Here is a 23,573-nt window from a genome sequence, read left to right as displayed (position 1 = left end):
ATCGTAGTCCACGTGGATTGTAACGTATGAAAAAGTTCAAATTTTTTTTTTTTTAAAGTGAACAAATTTGTCGACTTTTTCATGTGTCAACCTAATGCTCATGTCAACCTTTTGTAGGTGTTGACCTAATGCATGTTGACCAATAGTGGTTGACCTAAGTAAGGTCCACCTAAGGACCATATCCCACCTGTTGTCCTCGTTGCAAGAAATAGGTTTATAATCTGGCTCGTTAGAGCATGCGAATGTTCATCCTTTGAATATACAGTACACGCCCATAGAACTATTATCCTTTCTGCAAATGAACCAATGCTTACAGTACACATTACACACACTCAGCTGAAGGTGTAGATGCAGTCAAGATAAATACATAAGACAGAGATGTCCGTACTTGCTCAGAGTTGAGTATGGAGGCTCCAACGTGTGAGCAACAGCTTAGCATTGAGAAATCTATTCCCAGCGCAGACCTTCATGCAAATTTGAATAAGGCCCCCTGAGTGCACCATAAAATATGCATTGGGTAGATATCAACGCCAGTGATCATCAATGGTCATATCCAATTTCTGCTCCTAGGAGATGACTCAACAAATTCAACTGTACAGAACCTAGATGTGCTGAGAGATGGAAAAATATGAACAGTTTGCAGAGTGTAACCGCCCATTACAGTTCGGTCTCCAATCCCTCTAATCTCACCCCTTTCAGTAAAGGACATTTTTCTTTTTATCTTTGTGTAGATAAAGGACTATAGTGGGTCTAGAAACTATAGAACAGATGCTCTACATCTTGTGAGGGACCTCCATTGGCTGATTTGCCTTCTACAATAATAGGCTATGAATAATTGCTGAGGCAGAAGAGTCCAAAAGCATGTTGCACCCTTGTGTAGCGAGAACCATTCTGCAAGGTACTGTTGCTAGGTGCACATGGAGATGGGTTGTGTCTATTTCCTAGTGGGGTAAGGGATATTTGACCCACGTGACACGCAAGAGAAGGGGAGGAGCAAGTTCGGAAAAGGGTCCAGAAATGGACCCTTGTGGGCTTGCTTCGCTCACCATGCTTTGGGCACGGTGGCTCGCTCCACTTCACTCGCGACCTGATTACTTAAGGTAACAGTTGGTGGCGTGGATACTGAAAGTAGTATCCTGCCATCCTTGCTCCGCCCCCTGACATCACAGGTCCCTTAGCCCACTAGGATTTAGCATCTACCCAAGGGATGAGGTGGTGCTTCAGTATTTGAACTCCCCAGAAACAAAAATTGAACAGGAAGTTCCACTTTCAGTGACATATATAAAAGTGTGCTACTTATTGATTTTTGTCTGAATCTCTCTAATGGGCCTTTACTGGGTTTGTTCCAGGGGCACATCAAGGGTCATTATAAGACCCCGATGCTGTCCCAGGGTCTAGTGCAGTGATGGCTAACCTTGACACTCCAGCTGTTGTTGAACTACACATCCCAGCATGCCCTGCTACAGTTTTGCTATTTGGCCATGCTAAAACTGATGCAGGGCATGCTGGGATGTATAGTTCAACAGCTGGAGTGTCAAGGTTAACCATCACTGGTCTAGTGTGCATGCACAGGTCTTCTAGAAAATGGCGCAGTGGCCATATTCCTAGTGATTTTCCTACTGTTCCTGTGTGAAGGACTGGGAAAAATTTTAAGGTGGTTTCTTCAGCGCTGTTGAAGTGGGACTGCAGAGGATAAGCATTAGAAAAATGCACCAATTATAGATACACCAATGGCTTGTTCCTAATGTTATCATAACTGATCAGTCTACCTGTTACTTGTATCCTGATTATCTTTTGAACTCTTATTTATTAACCTGCACCCAAGATACTACTGTGTCATCATTACTTTATCCCACCTAACCCATTAAAAGTTATTCACTGATTTCGGCTCAATATATTCATCACACTGCATACTGTGTTTACGTCTCCCCATTCCCTTTACATCACAAAATATACCTCCAAACTTTGAGTCATCAGTTTTGAACATAGAGGGGAACAATGTGAAGATCTACACAAGCAAGCTCTGCATATGTTAGCTCTGCGTGTGCTCCGTAGCTGAGGAAACACAACAATGAGCAAATATGGGTGATACATAGGCTTATTCATACCTCCCAACATGACCCTCTCCAGGAGTGACAGAATGCTCTGCTCCTGGACATCTCTTAGTTTAGGATTGCCATCACCTGTGCTGAAACACCTTTCTTATCCATTAACCTGTTCAACACAGGTGCTGGCCACCATAAATGAAGAGGGAAGTCCAGAAACAGAGCATTGTGTCCCTCCTGGAGAGGATCATGTTGGGAGGTATGGCTTATTGTCAGGTCTGCAACTGTGTCTGTTCCTGGAGGGGGCACTTGTTAGTCAGTGGTGGGAGAGGAAACGAGGAGGCTGTAGAAGATTTCTGCGCATGTGCGCAATGATATTTATTTAGCACACAGATGTATGACAGTCACTGAAGCACAATACAATACTGATGGTTTGAGCAAGGAAGCTGACAGAGATATAACAGTCACAGGTGATGATCTGTAAACCAGTGAGATAAACAGTGATGACCCGCCTAGAAGTCGATGGCAAACATCGGTGGTCGACTTGGAAGTCTATGGTAACAGGATCAAATATGCAGATGATGGTAATGCAACTGATGACAGTGAACACAGGCAATAGTAACTCCGGTGATTGGTCTGGTAACCAACAGCAATGAATTCACACAGTCTGTATATAAGCACAAGTCCACAAAGCCAATTGCAAGCTGGTTGCTTTAAGTGCCAGATGGAATAGCACAGTGCTGAACGCAGATAAACAACACACAGATGAGAATGGTAAGTAGCACCTGGAGAGGTGGAAGCTGACTGTGGAAGGAGTTGTAGCAGAGCTGAATGGCTGGAGCCTATAGTTCCATAGAGACACTGGAGCAAGGAAATCACTGGAGACACAGTGGCGTACCCGGGGGGGGGGGGGGGGGGGGGTTCCGAGCACCAAGAACCCCCCTCCTCCACTAAAAAATATATATATATATATATATATTTTGTTCTGCTTCATGAGTATTATTAATGACTGTCTAGCATCCCCTGCAGCCTGCTGTCTTCCTGGTGGCACTTGTAAGTGCTTAACAAAAGTTTACTTTATTTTAATTATAGTACATATATAGCCATGTGCATACATATATACACACATGTTATAACTATATACTTATAAACACACACACATATGATATACATACATGCGTATATATACGTGTACTATATATATATATATATATATATATATATATACATGATTAATATGCTATGTATATATGTATATATATATATTCATATATAGGTGTATATACGGTATATATATATGTGTAGATATGTATATGTGTATGTGTGTATATATATATATATATATATATATACACACACACACGTTTTATGGACCCAGCACATACTGGGTCACCTCAATCCCCAACCCCGTGCTTGGCTCCACCCAGTTCTGCCCCCCCCCCCCCCCCCTCCCATGCAAGTCCTGCGTTTCCCACTGAGACAGGCGATGCTGTACACTGGATGCAATGCATTGTACACAGTAGCGGATCTTGCCACGGGCAAGCAGTACTTTTGCCCGGGGCGCCGCACCAGGGCAAGATCCGCTGCTGGTGTGTGCCCGCTGCCCCCGGCCGCTGCCGCTGGGAAGGGAAACTAGACGCGTACGCGTCTAGTTTGCCTTCGTGGAGAGGACCTTTGCTGTGCGGTGCGCGATGACGTCATCGCGCACCGCACATCAATTCAGTCTGTACAGGGGGCGTAAATGACCACGCCCCCTGTACAAAGCCACGCCCCCTAATGCCGCCCGGGGCGCCAGAAGCCCCGGAGCCGGCCCTGATTGTACAAAGCAATGAGACTGAGCCGATGTTCTTGATTTATACCCCCTGGTCAGCAGGCATTGGATGCTTGAATCATATGTGCAGACACGTCACAGGATTGGGTGTTTGCAGGTCAGCAGACCGCAAGTATCATGGCGGCGCCCATGCTGCACTGATGGTGGGTACACACTGGATGGACTTCAGGGGTACACAATGAAAATGGGCTTCATGCCCGCGGACAGAGCATTCATGCAGTCGCAAACTGGGGCCGTGACCTCCGGAGGCCTGCACACCAGCGCTTCTTAAGTGAGATGCCACTAAACGCCGATTCCTGACACTTACCACGTCATCCCTTTAAATTGGGACACTCATGAATTACACAGGTTCTGTGGCTGAAACCAGGTGAAATGCTGTCTTGAAGTCAACCATCCACAGAACCTGTGCAGAACCTGTGCTGTGCAATTCGCAAGTGTCCCAGTATAAAGGGACAGTATGGTAAGCCTAGTGATACAGAGTTATACATATCTCAGTTTCATCTCCACTTTCCGCTGAAGGGTTATAAATAAAGGGATGAAAATCGGGTGGCATTCCTGGAAAAGAGGGCAAGTCTCCCGAAGCCGCTTCCATTGGCATCACCACTTACCTATTACGTAGCATCATCGTAGCTCTGTCCTCTGCTTTACAATGAGCCTACAAGCCTCCCGCACTGCACACTTATGACAATGCCACCCACCTATGCCAAACCGGCTGCTCCTTCCTGGAGGGGGTAGCTTGAAAGTCAACAAGTATGACATAACTGGGTGACAAAGGGCAGTCACTAGTAGGGTAGTTTGAGTGAGAATCTGCCATGGGCATGTAGGTATAATTGTGGGCTGTGCTGAGTCATGTATACACAGAGTTTTGCCTGATTTTGGACAGCTGTCTTGCACTGGTGACAGCGTGCGCTGATAACGATGATATCTACTTCCTTACGGGTAGTGGGGGCGCGGACACATAGAAGTGTGTAACTCTGCAAACGGGTAAATACCTGCAATTATTAATGTGCATGCAGTGCAAAGTGCAATTGTGATTGATTTGAATGCAGTTCTGCCCCAGCCACAGTGTGTGTTCCAATGCTATAGAGGGGCATGCCCATGCCACCCCAGGGGCATTACCACAGCCGTGAGGGCAATCCTTGTACTTCTGTAATGATAGACTTCCCCTCCTCCTAAAACCCCAAATTCATTGCTACATGCACTAGAGGCAGATGGATCTGACACCTGTTCCCCACCCCCTGCAGGAATTAAGGGGCATAACGACACCTTGTCCGCTGAGCATTGTAGGAAAAACACCACAAGTACAAAGTGATACATGTTATAGCTGAGGCTTGGAGTATTTATTTGAGGTGTTAATAAAGCTAAACCAGACGGCAGTGATCATAATGATTGTTCCCCTCTCTACACATCTAGAACCACTATTAGGATGTGGAGGGGGTGGCACTCGATATCCCGGTGCTCGGGATCCCGGCGCCCAGCATATTGGTGCCGGGATACCGATAATTATTCTCACTCTTGGGGGGCCACGACCACCCTGGAGAGAGAATAAATAGCATGGCGCGTAGTGCATCATCGTCCTTCAGCGTGTTGAGCGCAGTGAGCCTGCAAGGGGCTCTTTTGCGCTCACCCCGCTGCCGGCATTCCAGTGGTCGGGATCCCGGCGTCGGGATCCCTACCGCCAAAACATCGTAATCCACCCTGTGGAGGCTTCTCCCGAGTGTGCACACCTTAATGTGGAGGAACATTGGTGAGAACACGGGATGTCTTGCAGAACGCATCGGGTGTACATTGTAAATAACATGCTTTACATTTAATCTAAACCACTATATAACTCATTAGAAGCATAAGTCACCTCATTTAGGGCTCTATGTATTAAGCCTCGGAGAGAGATAAAGCGAATGGAAATACAGGGGTCTGTGGGCCTATTTCAAAGATGGATGCAGCCGTGCAGTCTCTCGCAGCGGCTGCGTGCATGAAGGATGTGGCCGCAGTGTGATTGACAGCGGCGACCGTCGGGGGGGGTGTCAATGCGGCGTTGGGAGGGGGTAGGGCATTCCGAACTGGGGCGTGTCGGGAGCATTTTCGTGGTGGCTGCGTGCCGTCACACGCAGCCGTTCGGGGAAAAAAATGGCCGCTGACAGCCTGACAGTGCAGATCCGATGCATAGGAGGGCGGCCTCACACATGATGGGCGGCATTGGCCTGTGCTGGACGCCCCCAAGCCTATGCAGCAATCTGCATTCATCTTTGAATAGCCCCCTATGTACTAAGACGTGGATAGAGGTAAAGTGGAGAGAGATTAACTACTGAACCAACCAGCTCCTGTCAGTTTTCAAACACAGCCTATAACATGGCAGTTAGGAGCTGATTAGCTGGTACTTTATCTTCATCCATTTTATCACTCTCCAAGGCTTAATACGCGGACCCCATTATCTGCATCGCACAAATTAAATATTTAATTTAAATCTTTAAAAAATTGTAGTTTCTCTTTAGGTTGCCGAAATTTGTGGTATTTGGAAATGGCTGATTCTGGCATGGTGACGTTATTCCTTCTCTTCCGCTCCCTCATCTTTGCCAGTAAGAAGAAGAGAAGAACGATTATCAGTATCACAAGTGAGTTTCCCAGGAGAAGACTGTAGAGGAGTACAGGGTGAGGGGCCACCGGGTCTCCTAAAACCATAAAAACGTGATTACTGACAAACACCGTTACTAATTTCACACAGATTTTATTTACGTGGATATTCTCGAATTGAGGAGACTGTCCATGGCGTAAGTGTCCACCAAGACAAGTGTCCACCCTTACGTAAAAGAATTTTGCCAGATTGATCAGTATATCCAAACTACAGAACATCACATAAAAATTTGACTAGCATGCATATTTACTAAAGCAGCGTTTATCCATGGATGTACAGTACTGGAGCTGTATATCAACAAGAAAGGTACTGTACGAATATCAAACTGTCATGTTTGTCTAAACATTTCACCGTATTACCTCTATCTCATGTCGCTGTAGTGTATGGGGCCCTTTACACGTGTAAAATGTAATGGAATCCCTCACTGTCCAGACCAGTGGTAGCTCTCCTGGTCCTCAAGAGCTACCAACAGTTCATGTTTTCCAGCTCACCTAGCAGGTGCACAGGTGCAGCCATTACTAACTGACACGTTTTAAAAGATCCAGAGATGGAGCTAATTACTTAATTTGGGATTCTGTGAGGAGACCTGGGAAACGTTAACTGTTTGTAGCTCTCGAGGGCCAGGGTTGGTTACCCCTGGTCCAGACCAATGCTGTAATAACACTTTATCCTATTCTATTTATTCTCACTCCTTCATCTTCTGTATTTTTCTTCTGTCCTCTCTCTCCTTTACTCTCTCTCTCTCTCTCTCTCTCTCTCTCCCTCCCCCTCACTCCCTATATAATCCTCTTTTTCCCCTTTGCCTGCCTTTGTTCCTCACATCTCTCTCTCCCTCCCTCTCATCCTCCATCTGCCCCCACTCCCTCTGTCTCCTTTTATCCCTCTGTCTTAAAACTCATTTTCTTTCTCTCAACACTCTAATTTTCTCGCTCAACACAGTCTATCTCCCCCATATACCCTTTCTTTCCTCCCCATTTTCTTTCTTTCTCTTCCCTTCTCTCTACCTCTCCCTCTCTCTCTCTCTCTCCCTCCCTCACCTCTCTTTCCCTCTCATTTCTGTCTTTTTTTTCTCTCCTCTCTTTCTCCCTTACTCCCTCTCATTACTTTCTCTCTCCCCTTCCCCCTCTCACTCCCTCTCTTCCCCGACCGTTATCCCTCCAACGCTTCCTTTCTCTCTCTCTCTCCCTTCCTCTCCATCCTTCTTTCTCTTTCCCCTGTCCCCCCTCTTTTCCCTTTCCCCTCTGTCTCTCCCTCTCTCTAAATCCCTCTCCCTCTCTACCCACCTATCTTTCTGTTTCACTCTCCCTCTCTCATTGTCTATCTTTCTCTCACTCTCTCCCTCTCCCTCTGCCTCCCTCTCCCTCTCTCATTTCTTGGCCTTCTCTAGTTAGTCACATTTTATGACTTCTTTACTCTTTGCCTAAGTCTGTTACTTCCAATTGATAAGTTAATGTAGAAACCAATACATCTGATAAGGGGACCTCGGTGAGAACAGTTGGGGTACATGTGTGCTAATTTCCAACCAACTTATCCAAACTTTGGGGACGATTCAGACCTGGATGCTGCTATAGCAGCGGTCGCAGACTGAAGCCCGGTGAAGTGTGCGCACGCTCAGAAGCCGCACTGCATGCACGCACAAAGGGAAATGCGCCGGCATCTCACTTGTGCAATCGCCTCTGCCTGATTGACAGACAGAGACAGTTGTGTGGCGGGAAGGGGCATCGTGGCGGCGTTGCGGCGGCATTGAGTGTGCGTTGCGGGGGTACAGACATTTACGGACTGTTTGCGGGACAGGCTGCAACGGCTGCGTGACGTCACACACAGCCGATGCGACCCGAAACATGGCGGGTAGCTGTCTGCCTTCGCAGCTAGGTGGCGCAGGCAGACTGCTTCTCTAAACACGCAAAAGAATCGCCACCGTGCGATGATGCTCTCGCATGTCTGCGGGGGAAGGAACTCTGAATCGGCCCCTTTGTTCTTCAACTCTACATCACATTTTGACTGTATCTTACCTTGGCGCCTCGAGCTATTGAAGCCACCTAGAATACATAAGGGGAACAATTAATGTAAGTTTGTACTTTGCATTCTCTGCTTCACATAAACATTTTAAACACTTATTATTATTATTATTATTATTATTATTATTATTAATGTTTCTGTTTACAGCACACAGCACTTCACAATGCTATAAAAAGATAATGTGCTATTACACCAGGGATGTGCAGTCAGGGGAGGCAGGGGAGGCAGTGCCTCCCCTGTGATTAATTAGTAAAAGAATATATACAAGATATTCTATGTCATAAGTATCTTCCTTATGTAATGGCATTTTTTTTTTGGGGTGAAATTACTTTGGGAGGCACTGTTAGCGGTGCCTCCCATACAGAATAGGAACGGGGAGAGAGCGGGGGGCAGAGCCTAGCACCGGGCTGTAAAAGCCCATTGAAATACAGTGGCAAAGCGGCACTGAAAAAAGTGCCTCGCTGACAGGGACACCACCCCCATGTCAGCGAGGCAGCTGTGATTGGACTGCGGATCCACCACTGGATCCGCTGTCCAATCACCAAGACGCGGCGGGAGGCAGAAGTTGGAACGGGAGCAGCAGCAGCGGTGGGTCTGCAGTGACTGCTGCTCTCCCCTGTCATGCTCCGCTGGCTCCGTCCCCCCCTCCCGCACACAGGCACCAGACGTCTTTCCTGTGGGCAGCTGATAGCTGCCAGAGTCCGGCGGCTCTGTCCTCCCCTCCCGCTGACTGCTTGTACTCTGTGCGGCTCTCTCCGGGCGGCTGCTCCGTCGGCATACAACAGCACGCAGGTTTTTCTCTCTCTCTCTCTCTCTCTCTCTCTCTCTCTCTCTCTCTCTCCTTCTCCTTCTCCCCCTCTGTAACTCCTTATTTTCATTCACTTTTACAGGTCCCACTATTGGATTCTACTGGACAAGTGGACGTGATTCTCGGCGTGGGATGAAGGTAAGTAATCTCTCATTTTTACAGGTCCGCTGTAGGATTCTACTGGACAAGTGGACGTGATTCTCGGCGTGGGATGTAGGTAAGTATGTGTGAGTGTGTAAGTGTGTTATAATAAAATTTTACTTTCACGGTGTGTGTGTTGTGTTTTTATTTGGGTATTTTTGTTGTTGTAGAACTACAAGTACCAGCGAGCCCGTTATTTACCCGAATGCTGGTTCTTGAGGTTCTCCAAGTACCAGCAAGCGGGGGAGGCTTTCTGGGCCTTGTAGTTCCATGACAAAAAACAATATTCTTTTTTTAACACTCATGACTATCAGCCTGGCACCCACCGCCCAGGGGTGCTGGGGACAGCCTCGGGCTTCACCCCTGGCCCTTGGGTGCCTGGAGGGGGGGACCCCTTGATTTAAGGGGTCCCCGCTCCTCCAGGGAACCCCGGCCAGGGGTGACTAGTTGGGGGGGGTAATGTCACGGCCGCAGGGACCTACGTAAATGTGTCCCCCGGCTGTGGCATTATGTCCCTGGCTAGTGGAGCCCGGTGCTGGTTTTAAAAATACGGGGGACCCCTACATCTTTTGTCCCCCGTATTTTTGGAACCAGGACCGGACTAAGAGCCCGGTGCTGGTTGTCTAAATACGGTGAACCCCTGTCCAATTTTTCCCCAGTATTTAAACAACCAGGACCGGCTCAAAGAGCCCGAGGCTGGTTATACTTAGGAGGGGGGACCTCACGCATTTTTTTTTTTAAATTTTTTAACCCATTCAGACCCTTCTCCATTAAGTTAATGGAAGCCCTGGACAACAGAATTGCATTCATGTCCTCCTCCCACTCCCTTCCCAGTACCAAACACTCATTTTTTTTCTATAAAAATGTACAATATATCACAAGTATGATGAGCAGGCAGGCAGTGGGCATTGGCGGCATCGGAGTGAGATGCAAATTAGTGGCGGAGGGCTGGGTCAGTTTATGGTGGCCGAGTTTGTAAGCCGGTGGTGGTGGCAGCGGGCATCGACTCAGGGGCAGTAGCGGGCATTAGCTCGGTGGCGGTAGGGGTCATCGGCAGATTCGGCGGACATTATGGCTGTAGGGCCTCACCAGCCACTGACCTCACCGCACACCACTGTATTACACAAAGAGGTAATTAGATCCTGCAGTCTTATAAGCTATAAGAGTGAGATGGTCCCGTCAGCAGGAATGGGAGCGAGTGATGCTGTTTGTATAAATGGAGACATTTCTGTTTTTGGGAAGAATATTAGCACAGCTTTCAAAGCTTTTCCATGGAGTGGAGAGAAGACATCTGAGGAGAACTATCAGAAAGACAATCAGTAACACGATAGAACACAGATCCAGAAAGGACAAATGTGTCATGGTGTCCTCTGTGTGACGGTAATACTGTGAAACCCAAATGAGTTTATCCGTTTCCAAAGAGAAGTGGTTTAAATAGAGAATCTTTTAGGCCTGAGTCTTGTGGTACTCAAACTGATAAAGGTAGTGGACAGGGAAACTAAGACTAAGGGGTGTATTCAATAGCTGTCAGAAGCTGCTGTCTTGTCGGAAAGATTTCGGTTGGAAGGGGTTCCGACCTATTCAAAAAGTGCAGTTTTTTTCCGACAAGTAGGGAATTCCAGAATAGCCGCCGATCCAGGTGCTTCTGTCGGAAACGGAGCCAAATCCGACAAGTTTTGACCCCCTTTTCCGACAATCTCAGTCTGACTTTAAAAAGAGTCGGATTGAGGTGAGGAGACGGGGAGCGGTGCGGTGACTACGGGGAGCGGTGCGGCGGCTACGGGGAGCGGGGATGAGAGGTACCTTGACGGCCGTCCCCTGGCCGGGCACCTCTTTTCCTGCAGCACGGCACTGGGCGGCCGTGATATGCGGCTCAAGCAGCTCCCTGTGTTCTCACACACCGGGAGCTGCTGACAGCCGCACGGACACCGGACAAATCTGACAGCCGGATTTGGCCACTCTTTGAATAGGGGTTGTCGGATTCATTCAGACAAATGCATGTCGGAATGGATCTGACTCATATTGAATATACCCCATAGGGGCCTATTTATTAAAATGTATTTGCAGCATATCCCCCCAAAACAGCCATAAATATAAATTATCTTCAAGATGGACCAAGGAAGGACCACAGCAGATTTCTCCAAAATCTTCCACTGCCCCCCCGACAAATGAAGCAGCCACCATAGTTTTGTACAGTATATGGACTGCTTTGCTACTGGATTTACAAGCTGCAGAATGTAACACATTACATCGTCCCCAACAACTAACAACAACATGAAGTTGAGAAAAGGAAAAAAGTAAGAGCTGAGAGTGAGACTGTTTGTGAAGTACTGGGGGCAACCATTAATGCCGCCCTGCAACTGCCAGCCTGAGTAAGCTCAGGCTTGTTCAATCTGCTGTGGCAGATGAACATCGTGACCGATGGTCGCGATATTCATCCAGAACTGGGATCGCATCGTAGTGTACTGACCGCAAATGCAGGAATGAGGTTGTATGCTTCTCCGCCTGCATTTGCATAGCTAAGGATTGCATTTGCAAAGCTTACTGAATGAAGCCCATATTGTAGAATTGTTATCTTTATCAGGTTCACTTAAGTACACTCTAAGATATTTTCTGATTGGCTGGTACAGAGCAAAATTGTGCTTTATTTTTAAACCATCCGTCATACTGTACTGGTCAGATAAAGCCAGACTTGAGCTTTCCAGGCAGCAGAATAATATCTTGGGTTTAGCAACTCTATTCTCACTACCTGCAGTTCTACTGTACGTAGTATTACAGCTGTTTTTCAGCAACCGTGTAGTTAGCGTGACAGCTTTTTTTGCTGCAGGCTATAAATATGTTAGATCTTTTCAATAGCTTTCGGAGCAGGAAATCTGCTTTACCGTATGTGATGTTGCTAGGCAAAGCTCATTAATTTCACCAGGACATAATCTTTATACAAAGTAAGTGCCGGTTTGAAAAAAAGAGGAACAGAAAAAGCTCTTGCGTGACACCACCCTAAGATGTGACTACTATGGTATACAGATGGTAGATCCCCGGTAATATGGTCGACATGCAATAGGGCAACAGTAAATAGGTTTAAAGGGTCAAAAAGTCAACAAGGACATTGAGTCAACAGGTAATTGGTCGACAGTGATTTAGATCGACAGGGTTAAAAGTTGACAAGTTTATGTGTTGACCATTTGAATGTCAACCTTTTAAAGTTCGACACATTGTTTTTCATAGTATTCATGATTTTGAAAGTTAGGGATAGGGTTAGAGTTAGGTTTCGAGTTACGGTTAGGATAATGGCACTTGGTGGAGGGGTGGGGTTAGGATGTTGGAGGGGAGGGTTGGTATTGGGATGTTGGAGGGGAGGGATAGTATTAGGATGTTGGAGGGGAGGGTTGGTATTAGGATGTTGGAGGGGAGGGTGTGGGTTAGTATGTTGGAGGGGATGGTTGGGGTTAGGATGCTGGAGGGGAGGGTTGGGATTAGAATGTTGGAGGGGAGGGTTGGGATTAGGATGTTGGAGGGGAGGGTGTGGGTTAGTATGTTGGAGGGGATGGTTGGGGTTAGGATGCTGGAGGGGAGGGTTGGGATTAGAATGTTGGAGGGGAGGGTTGGGATTAGGATGTTGGAGGGGAGGGTTGGGGTTAGGATTTTGGAGGGGAGGGTTGGGGTTAGGATGTTGGAGAGGGTTGTGGTTAGGATGTTGGGGGGGTTGGGGTTAGGATGTTGGGGAGAGGGTTGGGGTTAGGATGTTGGGAGGGAGGGTTGGGATTATGATTTTGGGGGGTTGGGTTGGTATTAGGATGTTGGAGGGGAGGGTTGGGGTTAGGATGCGGGGGGGAGGGTTGGGGTTAGGATGCAGGGGGGAGGGTTGGGGTTAGGATGTTGGGAGGGAGGGTTGGGATTAGGATGTTGGAGGGGAAGTTTGGGGTTAGGATATTGGAGGGGAGGGCTGGGGTTAGGATATTGGAGGAGAGGGTTGGGGTTAGGATGTTGGGGGGGAGGGTTGGGGTTAGGATGTTGGGGGAAGGGCTGGTGTTAGGATGCTGGAGGGAAGGGTTGGGGTTAGGATGTTGAGGGGAGGGTTGGGGTTAGGATATTGGAGGGAAGGGTTGGGGTTAGGATGTTGGAGGGGAGGATTGGGATTAGGATGTTGAAGGGGAGGGTTGGGGTTAGGATGTTGGAGGGGAGGGTTGGGATTAGGATGTTGGAGGGGAGGGTTAGGGTTAGGATGTTGGAGGGGAGGGTTGGGATTAGGATGTTGGAGGGGAGGGTTGGGGTTAGGATGTTGGGGGGAGGGTTGGTGTTAGGTTGTTGGAGGGGAGGGTTTGGGTTAGGATATTGGAGGGGACGGTTGGGGTTTGGATGTTGGTGGGAGGCTTGGGATTATGATGTTGGAGGGGAGGGTTTGTGTTAGGATGTTGGAGGGGAGGGTTGGGATTAGGATGTTGGAGGGGAGGGTTGGTATTAGGATGTTGGAGGGGAGGGTTGGGGTTAGGATGTTGGAGGGAGGGCTGGTGTTAGGATGTTGGAGGGGAGGGTTGGGATTAGGATGTTGGAGGGGAGGGTTGGGGTTAGGATGTTGGAGGGGAGGGTTGGGGTTAGGATGTTGGAGGGGAGGGTTGGGATTAGGATGTTGGAGGGGAGGGTTAGGGTTAGGATGTTGGAGGGGAGGGTTGGGATTAGGATGTTGGAGGGGAGGGTTGGGGTTAGGATGTTGGAGGGGAGGGTTGGGATTAGGATGTTGGAGGGGAGGGTTGAGGTAAGTATGTTGGAGGGAGAGTTGGGATTAGGATGTTGTAGGGGGGTTGGGATTAGGATGTTGGAGGGGAGGGTTGGGGTTAGGATGTTGGAGGGGAGGGCTGGGGTTAGGATATTGGAGGATAGGGTTGGCGTTAGGATGTTGGGGGGGAGGGTTGGGGTTAGGATGTTGGGGGAAGGGCTGGTGTTAGGATGCTGGAGGGAAGGGTTGGGGTTCGGATGTTGAGGGGAGGGTTGGGGTTAGGATATTGGAGGGAAGGGTTGGGGTTAGGATGTTGGAGGGGAGGATTGGGATTAGGATGTTGAAGGGGAGGGTTGGGGTTAGGATGTTGGAGGGGAGGGTTGGGATAAGGATGTTGGAGGGGAGAGTTAGGGTTAGGATGTTAGGGGGGAGGGTTGGGGTTAGGATGTTGGGGGAAGGGCTGGTGTTAGGATGCTGGAGGGAAGGGTTGGGGTTAGGATGTTGAGGGGAGGGTTGGGGTTAGGATATTGGAGGGAAGGGTTGGGGTTAGGATGTTGGAGGGGAGGATTGGGATTAGGATGTTGAAGGGGAGGGTTGGGGTTAGGATGTTGGAGGGGAGGGTTGGGATTAGGATGTTGGAGGGGAGGATTAGGGTTAGGATGTTGGAGGGGAGGGTTGGGATTAGGATGTTGGAGGGGAGTGTTGGGGTTAGGATGTTGGGGGGAGGGCTGGTGTTTGGTTGTTGGAGGGGAGGGTTGGGGTTAGGATGTTGGAGGGGACGGTTGGGGTTAGGATGTTGGTGGGAGGGTTGGGGTTATGATGTTGGAGGGGAGGGTTTGTGTTAGGATGTTGGAGGGGAGGGTTGGGATTAGGATGTTGGAGGGGAGGGTTGGTATTAGGATGTTGGAGGGGAGCGTTGGGGTTATGATGTTGGAGGGAGGGCTGGTGTTAGGATGTTGGAGGGGAGGGTTGGGATTAGGATGTTGGAGGGGAGGGTTGGGGTTAGGATGTTGGAGGGGAGGGTTGGGATTAGGATGTTGGAGGGGAGGGTTGGGGTTAGGATGTTGGAGGGGAGGATTGGGATTAGGATGTTGAAGGGGAGGGTTGGGATTAGGATGTTGGAGGGGAGGGTTGTGATTAGGATGTTGGAGGGGAGGGTTAGGGTTAGGATGTTGGGGGGGAGGGTTGGGGTTAGGATGTTGGGGGAAGGGCTGGTGTTAGGATGCTGGAGGGAAGGGTTGGGGTTAGGATGTTGAGGGGAGGGTTGGGGTTAGGATATTGGAGGGAAGGGTTGGGGTTAGGATGTTGGAGGGGAGGGTTGGGGTTAGGATGTTGGAGGGGAGGGTTGAGATTAGGATGTTGGAGGGTTAGGGTTAGGATGTTGGGGGGGAGGGATGGGGTTAGGATGTTGGAGGGGAAGGGCTGGTGTTAGGATGCTGGAGGGAAGGGTTGGGGTTAGGATGTTGAGGGGAGGGTTGGGGTTAGGATATTGGAGGGAAGGGTTGGGGTTAGGATGTTGGAGGGGAGGATTGGTATTAGGATGTTGAAGGGGAGGGTTGGGGTTAGGATGTTGGAGGGGAGGGTTGGGATTAGGATGTTGGAGGGGAGGGTTGGGGTTAGGATGTTGGGGGGAGGGTTGGTGTTAGGTTGTTGGAGGGGAGGGTTGGGGTTAGGATGTTGGAGGGGACGGTTGGGGTTAGGATGTTGGTGGGAGGGTTGGGGTTATGATGTTGGAGGGGAGGGTTTGTGTTAGGATGTTGGAGGGGAGGGTTGGGATTAGGATGTTGGAGGGGAGGGTTGGTATAAGGATGTTGGAGGGGAGCGTTGGGGTTAGGATGTTGGAGGGAGGGCTGGTGTTAGGATGTTGGAGGGGAGGGTTGGGGTTAGGATGTTGGAGGGGAGGGTTGGGATTAGGATGTTTGAGGGAAGGGTTAGGGTTAGGATGTTGGAGGGGAGGGTTGGGATTAGGATGTTGGAGGGGAGGGTTGGGGTTAGGATGTTGGAGGGGAGGGTTGGGATTAGGATGTTGGAGGGGAGGGTTGAGGTAAGGATGTTGGAGGGGAGAGTTGGGATTAGGATGTTCTAGGGGGGTTGGGGTTAGGATGTTGGAGGGGAGGGTTGGGGTTAGGATGTTGGAGGGGAGGGTTGGGGTTAGGATGTTGGAGGGGAGTGTTAGGGTTAGGATGTTGGAGGGGAGGGTTGGGGTTAGGATGTTGGAGGGGAGGGTTGGGGCTAGGATGTTGGAGGGGAGGGTTGGATTAGGATGTTGGAGGGGAGGGTTGGGGTTAGGATGTTGGGGGGAGGGTTGGGGTTAGGATGTTGGGGGGAGGGTTGGGTTTAGGATGTTGGAGGGGAGGGTTGGATTAGGATGTTGGAGGGGAGGGTTGGGGTTAGGATGTTAGAGGGGAGATTTGGGATTAGGATTTTGGAGGGGAGGGTTGGGGTTAGGATGTTTGAGGGGAGAGTTGGGATTAGGATGTTGTAGGGGGGTTGGGGTTAGCCTGTTGGGGGGGAGAATTGGGGTTAGGATGTTGGAGGGGAGGGTTAGGGTTAGGATGTTGGAGGGGAGGATTGGGATTAGGATGTTGTGGGGGGGTTGGGGTTAGGATGTTGGAGGGGAGGGTTAGGGTTAGGATGTTGGAGGGGAGGATTGGGATTAGGATGTTGGAGGGGAGGGTTGGGGTTAGGATGTTGGAGGGGAGGGTTGGGGTTAGGATGTTGGAGGGGAGGGTTAGGGTTAGGATGTTGGTGGGAGGGTTGGGATTAGGATGTTGGAGGGGAGGGTTGGGGTTAGGATGTTGGAGGGGAGGGTTGGGGTTAGGATGTTGGAGGGGAGGGTTTGTGTTAGGATGTTGGAGGGGAGGGTTGGGATTAGGATGTTGGAGGGGACGGTTGGGGTTAAAATGTTGGTGGGAGGGTTGGGGTTATGATGTTGGAGGGGAGGGTTTGTGTTAGGATGTTGGAGTGGAGGGTTGGGATTAGGATGTTGGAGGGGAGGGTTGGTATTAGGATGTTGGAGGGGAGGGTTGGGGTTAGGATGTTGGAGGGAGGGCTGGTGTTAGGATGTTGGAGGGGAAGGTTGGGGTTAGGATGTTGAGGGTAGGGTTGGGGTTAGGATGTTGGGGGGAGGGTTGGGGTTAGGATGTTGTAGGAGTGGTTGGTGTTAGGATGTTGGAGGGGAGGGTTGGGATTAGGATGTTGGAGGGGAGGGTTGTGGTTAGGATGTTGGAGGGGAGGGTTGGGAATAGGATGTTGGAGTGGAGGGTTGGGATTAGGATGTTGGTGGGAGGTTTTGGGTTAGGCTGTTGGGGGGGAGAATTGGGGTTAGGATGTTGGAGGGGTGGGTTGGGGTTAGTCACTATGGGATTGGTGTAGGCTAAAATAACAAAAAAGCATGTGCTGACCTTTTTAGTGTTGACCATTTGAATGTCACAGTTTTAAACCTGTTGACTTTTCAACCATGTCTATCCAAGTCACTGTTGACCAATTACCTGTTGACCTAATGTCCCTGTCAACCTTTAGACCATGCTAAACTATTAAGTGTTGACCATCTGGTGTTGACCTATCCTATTCACTGTCTACCATGGTACTATTGATCTATCAACTCAGACCCAACTCCTATATACAGCCACCATGTCGACACTGAAAATGATGACAATCATATTGTCAGCACCAGAATTTGACAGCTGTGATGTTGACATGCAGTATTTAGGAGAATTAATGTCAAGGCCTGCAATCAGATCTTAACCTGTACAGAGTTATAACCAGCGGCGGCTCCAAGCTCTGTGTCGGAGGGGGACTGCTGCTGGCCGTGCTGTCTGGTTTAGAGGAGGAGGAGAGGAGAGAAATCCCCTGCCACCGGCCAGGTCCTGGCACCTGCACAATGGAGCTGACGGCACCGACGCTGGCACTTCGTGATTTGCTCATGCTGCCCACTATAATCTATGTATGCACACAAAATGGCTGCCTCACTGGGTACTCTCTATGGCAGGCTGAAGAACCCATTTAACTATTTATGCAGTGAGTATTGTGTAAGTCATTGCTTATTGTTTCTTATAGACAATTTCCAAAGACCTGAAGTTTAAATGCTCATTGTGATTCCACTTTTTTAATATAAAAAAACTTTGGGGAGAGTTATCGGATACAAGTGTGGCCCGGGACTATGGGCCTAATTCTGAGTTGATCGCAGCAGCAAATATGTTAGCAGTTGGGCAAAACCATGTGCACTGCAGGTGGAGCAGATGTAACATGTCCAGAGAGAGTTAGATTTGGGTGGGGTGTGTCCAAACTGAAATCTTAATTGCAGTGTAAAAATAAAGCAGCCAGTATTTACCCTGCACAGAAACAAAATAACCCACCCAAATCTAACTCTCTCTGCACATGTTATATCTGCCTCCCCTGCAGTGCACATGGGGGGTCATTCCGAGTTGTTCGCTCGTTATTTTTTTCCGCTACGGAGCGATTAGTCGCAAACTGCGCATGCGCAATGTACGCAGCGCGCCTGCGCCAAGTAAATTAGCTCAAAAGTTTGGTATTTTACTCACGGCGTAACAAAGTTTTTTCATCGTTGACGTCACACACACGCCCAGCGTTCGGCCAGCCACTCCCCCGTTTCTCCAGACACTCCCGCGTTTTCCCCTGAAACGCCTGCATTTTTCCGCACACTCCCAGAAAACAGCCAGTTTCCGCCCAGAAACACCCACTTCCTGTCAATCACAATACGATCACTTCAACGATGAAAAATCTTCGTTCCGGCGTGAGTAAATCTACAAAGTTTTGTTGTAAATTACTAACCGCATGCGCATTTTTGCCTTAATCGCTCTGTTGCGAAAATCGGCAAAGAGCGAACAACTCGGAATGACCCCCTATGTGTGATCCTGTGCTGTACTCGCAGCTTCCAGCTGACAATATAAATGACAGCATGGTCAGTCATTATGGGTATTATAGACGAGTGGCACAATAATTGTCTTGGGTTTTGCATTGGTGCTTTGGATTTTATTTTGTCCAGGACGCTATCTGTCTTTAGTTTGTTTGATCTCTGTGTACTTTTTTGGTTCCATCTTGGTGCTTCAAACAAAAACTGGTAATTTAATTGGCTCTTTTGGTGCAGGGACTTGTGTGAATAAAAGATAACGACTAATACAACAACAACAACAACAACAACAACAACAATAATAATAATAATAATAATAATAATAATAATAATAATAATTAATAACTAGCTGATGTGCCCGATGTCAAGTGGGCAAATGTTTGCTTGGCAGAAAATTTTACCCCTCTTCACCTGCTTAGGAGTTGAATTTCAAAAATCCCTGCTGAGTGAGTGGCTGCAAATAACTGTCACAGTTTCCAGACCACCCAGCAGGTGAACACAGGGAGAGTTCCCCAACTGTCTGCATTGTAAATGGCAGGTGAATGTTTTGCCATATAGCTCCAAAATCAAGCTATCAATTATTATGCCAACATTTTCCTGCAAATCTGCAGACCATGGGGATTATTCAGAGTTAGCAAACCAAAAAAGTTAGCAATTGGGCAAAACCATGTGCACTGTAGGTGGGGCAGATGTAACATGTGCAGAGAGAGTTAGATTTGGGTGGTTTATATTGTTTCTGTGCAGGGTATATACTGGCTGCTTTATTTTTACACTGCAATTTAGATTTCAGTTTGAACACACCCCACCCAAATCTAACTCTCTCTGCACATGTTACATTTTCCCCACCTGCAGTGCAAATGGGGCCTAATTCAGACCTGATCGTAGATATGCTAAATTTAGCACATCTACGATTAGCCACACTGACATGTGGGGGGACGCCCAGCACAGGGCTAGTCCACCCCACATGTCAGACCCTACCACGTCGCACAAGTACAAAATCGCTTTTTTACTTTAGGAGTAGCTCACTACCTGCGCAGCTCCTACGCACTGGCAGGGAGCTACTCGTTGCTGTGAGGGTTGAAGCAGCTGCGTATGACATCACACAGCCACCGCGGCCCGCCCCCCCGCACGGTCCGGGCACGCCTGCGTTGCCCGGACCACGCCCCCTAAATGGCGGCCATACACCGCGGTTCAGACATGATCTGCTGCTGTGCAAAAACGCACAGCATCGATCAGGTCTGAATTAGGCCCTTGGTTTTGCCCATTTGCTAACTTTTTTTTGGTTATTAAAAAGAAAATGACCTAGACGCGGGAGGTGGTCAAGATCCCACTGGACGGGATCCCGGTGGTTGAAATACTGACACCGGAATCCCGACCAGCACAATCCCGACATATTCTCCCTCCGTGGGTGTCCACGACACCCATAGAGGGAGAATATAATAGTGTGCCGAGCGTAGCGAGCCTGCAAGGGGCCGCGTTCCGCTCGCCACCCCTGTCGGGATTGTGTGGTCCGGATTCCGGCGTCGGGATTTCGAACGTCGGGATCCCGTCCAGCGGGATTTAGTACTGATCCCCTAGACGCTGAATTTCAAAAACCAATTGTTATCAATAAGAAATATATACAGTATATGGGACATATTTCAGATCTCGTCAGCTTCCATTCGCTGTTGCAAAAAAACCTCTGCAGGTTTGTAATATTAGTACAAGAAAAAAAGATCAATCAACTGCGCCTGGGAGTAGCGGACAATAGAAAAATATGCAGCTGTATATAAATGCAACTGTGTGTCGATAAAACAATAAACTAATCTAATAGATGCATATAAAATATTTTTATATAGACTGTAAATCTATAAAGCCAAAACAATTTAATAAAAATACTGTGCACAGTACTCTGACAATTCCAGAGAATCAATACAATATATTAAATTTGTCAATTTGAATGAGCAACAATGAAACATAAGCTGTACTGTATGTCTAATAGTAGCAGCTATATAAGAACAAAATGTCCATTTAATCTTACCGCTTTGAAGTGAGGAATTTGGTAGCTGAATATTCAACCAGTCTCTCAAAACTTAGTAAATAAAAATCACAGTGGGTATAATATGTCCTGTATATCCACTTGTTGGTATTATTTCTCTGGAATTGTCAGAGTATGGACAGTATTTTTATTAAATTGTTTTGAATATATATATATATATATATATATATATATATATATAGTGTCAGAATAAGGGGAGCGCACCAATGAATAATATTAAAAGACACACTTTTACTTGTATAAAATATCCACATACATGTAAGTTAAAAACGTTGCACTTAGCCACATTCCCCGATGACCACCACTTCAGTGCAGTTCAATCCGACAGCGGTGTCTTTTCCACGGAGGTACCGTCAGCTCTGTTGCTCAACTTGTGACAAGAATTCATCCGCAAAGGTAAGCCATGTCCAACGCGTTTCGTCACAGGAGGACTTCGTCAGGAGATTCTTTGACGAAACTGCGCCTGGGATTAGCGTTGAGCAACAGAGCTGACGGTACCTCTGTGGAAAAGACACCGCTGTTGGATTGAACTGCACTGAAGTGGTGGTCATCGGAGAATGTGGCTAAGTGCAACGTTTTTAACTTACATGTATGTGGATATTTTATACAAGTAAAAGTGTGTCTATTAATATTATTCATTTGTGCGCTCTCCTTATTCTGACGCCTTTTAGAAATCCCTGACTCCTGGCTGGAGTGGATGAGCTGGCACTGCATGTAAACTTCACAATTCTGGGAACTATCTGTGTGCGCGGACCAGACTTTTACAATATATATATATATATATATATATATATATATATATATATATATATTATATGCATCTATTAGATTAGTTTATTGTTTTATCGACACACCGTGACATTTATATACAGTTGCATATTTTTCTAACTTTTTTGGTTTGCTAACAACTTTGAATAACCCCCGAAGACCTTTCATGTGCCTTGCTCAGATAACGGCTTTATAGAAATATGTGACTTATAAAAGTCATCCTTCTGCTATTAATATATAGATAATAATAAGTGTAATCTCAGGCTAGAATATAGGTTCAAATTCAGTGTACTCTTGCTATAAATCTGACTCGTATATATGCAACGCACATTCCTCCATATTTGCTCAATCTTACCACCTCCATACACCACGAGCTCTGCACATTTCAGATTTCATTTTGATTGAGGATGTGAGCACCATTAATCAGGCATGCAGAGGGGGTGGAGGGGGGAGGGGGCTACTCATCTGTGCCCAGGCCGGTTAGAGCTGCCCACCCCCACCTGTAACACCTCTCCTCTCTGTCTACTACCGCCAGCTGTGCTTGAATAGCAGCGCAGCTGCAGTAACACAATGAGCAGTGAGAGTTCAGAGGCTGCTGCCACTGTGCAAAAGCAGTCTCCTATCACTGCCCATTGTACTATACTGCCCAGTGTGCTATATGGCCCATTGTACTACAGTATATTGCCCTGTGTGCTATACTGCCCTGTGTGTTATATGGCCCTGTGTACTATACGGCCCAGTGTGCTATACTGTCCAGTGTGCTATACTGCCCTGTGTGTTATATGGCCCTGTGTACTATACGGCCCAGTGTGCTATACTGTCCTATGTGCTATACTGTCCTGTGTGCTATACTGCCCAGTGTGCTATACGGCCCAGTGTGCTTTACGGCCCTGTGTGTTATATGGCCCAGTGTGCTATACTGCCCAGTGTGCTATACTGCCCTGTGTGCTATACTGCCCAGTGTGCTATACTGCCCAGTGTGCTATACAGCCCTGTGTGCTATACTGCCCAGTGTGCTATATGGCCCTGTGTGCTATACGGCCCAGTGTGTTATACTGCCCAGTGTGTTATACTGCCCAGTGTACTATATGGCCCAGTGTGCTATACTGTCCAGTGTGCTATACTGCCCAGTGTGCTATACTGCCCAGTGTGCTATACGGCCCAGTGTGCTATACTGCCCAGTGTGCTATACTGCCCAGTGTGCTATACTGTCCAGTGTACTATACTGTCCTGTGTGCTATACTGAGCAGTGTGCTATACTGCCCTGTGTGCTATACTGTCCTGTGTGCTATACTGACCAGTGTGCTATAATGACCAGTGTGCTATACTGCCCTGTGTGCTATACTGTCCTGTGTGCTATACTGACCAGTATGCTATACTGACCAGTGTGCTATATGGCCCTGTGTGCTATACTGCCCAGTGTGCTATACGGCCCAGTGTGCTTTACGGCCCTGTGTGTTATATGGCCCAGTGTGCTATACTGCCCAGTGTGCTATACTGCCCAGTGTGCTATACTGTCCAGTGTACTATATTGCCCAGTGTGCTATACTGCCCAGTGTGCTATACTGCCCAGTGTGCTATACTGCCCAGTGTGCTATACAGCCCTGTGTGCTATACTGCCCAGTGTGTTATACTGCCCAGTGTGTTATACTGCCCAGTGTACTATATGGCCCAGTGTGCTATACTGTCCAGTGTGCTATACTG

The 23,573-nt window shown here is 48.1% G+C and overlaps 1 protein-coding gene across 1 annotated transcript in view; it reads right to left on the bottom strand.

Annotated features, from left to right (window-relative positions):
• Positions 1-5,188: 5,188 nt before the first annotated feature.
• Positions 5,189-23,573, bottom strand: part of LOC134965871 (uncharacterized) — a 46,204-nt gene continuing 27,819 nt past the window's right edge. The window contains exons 5-6 of the mRNA XM_063942256.1: positions 8,521-8,547; positions 5,189-6,545 (exon numbers count right to left, since the gene is read on the bottom strand). Of these exons, the coding sequence (XP_063798326.1) occupies positions 6,331-6,545; positions 8,521-8,547 (242 nt within the window). The 3' untranslated portion in view covers positions 5,189-6,330. The remainder of the gene's footprint in view (positions 6,546-8,520; positions 8,548-23,573) is intronic.

The sequence above is a fragment of the Pseudophryne corroboree genome, chromosome 10 (assembly GCF_028390025.1).
Source record: "Pseudophryne corroboree isolate aPseCor3 chromosome 10, aPseCor3.hap2, whole genome shotgun sequence".
Taxonomy (NCBI): domain Eukaryota; kingdom Metazoa; phylum Chordata; class Amphibia; order Anura; family Myobatrachidae; genus Pseudophryne; species Pseudophryne corroboree.
This window is presented reverse-complemented; position numbering and strand designations above follow the sequence as displayed.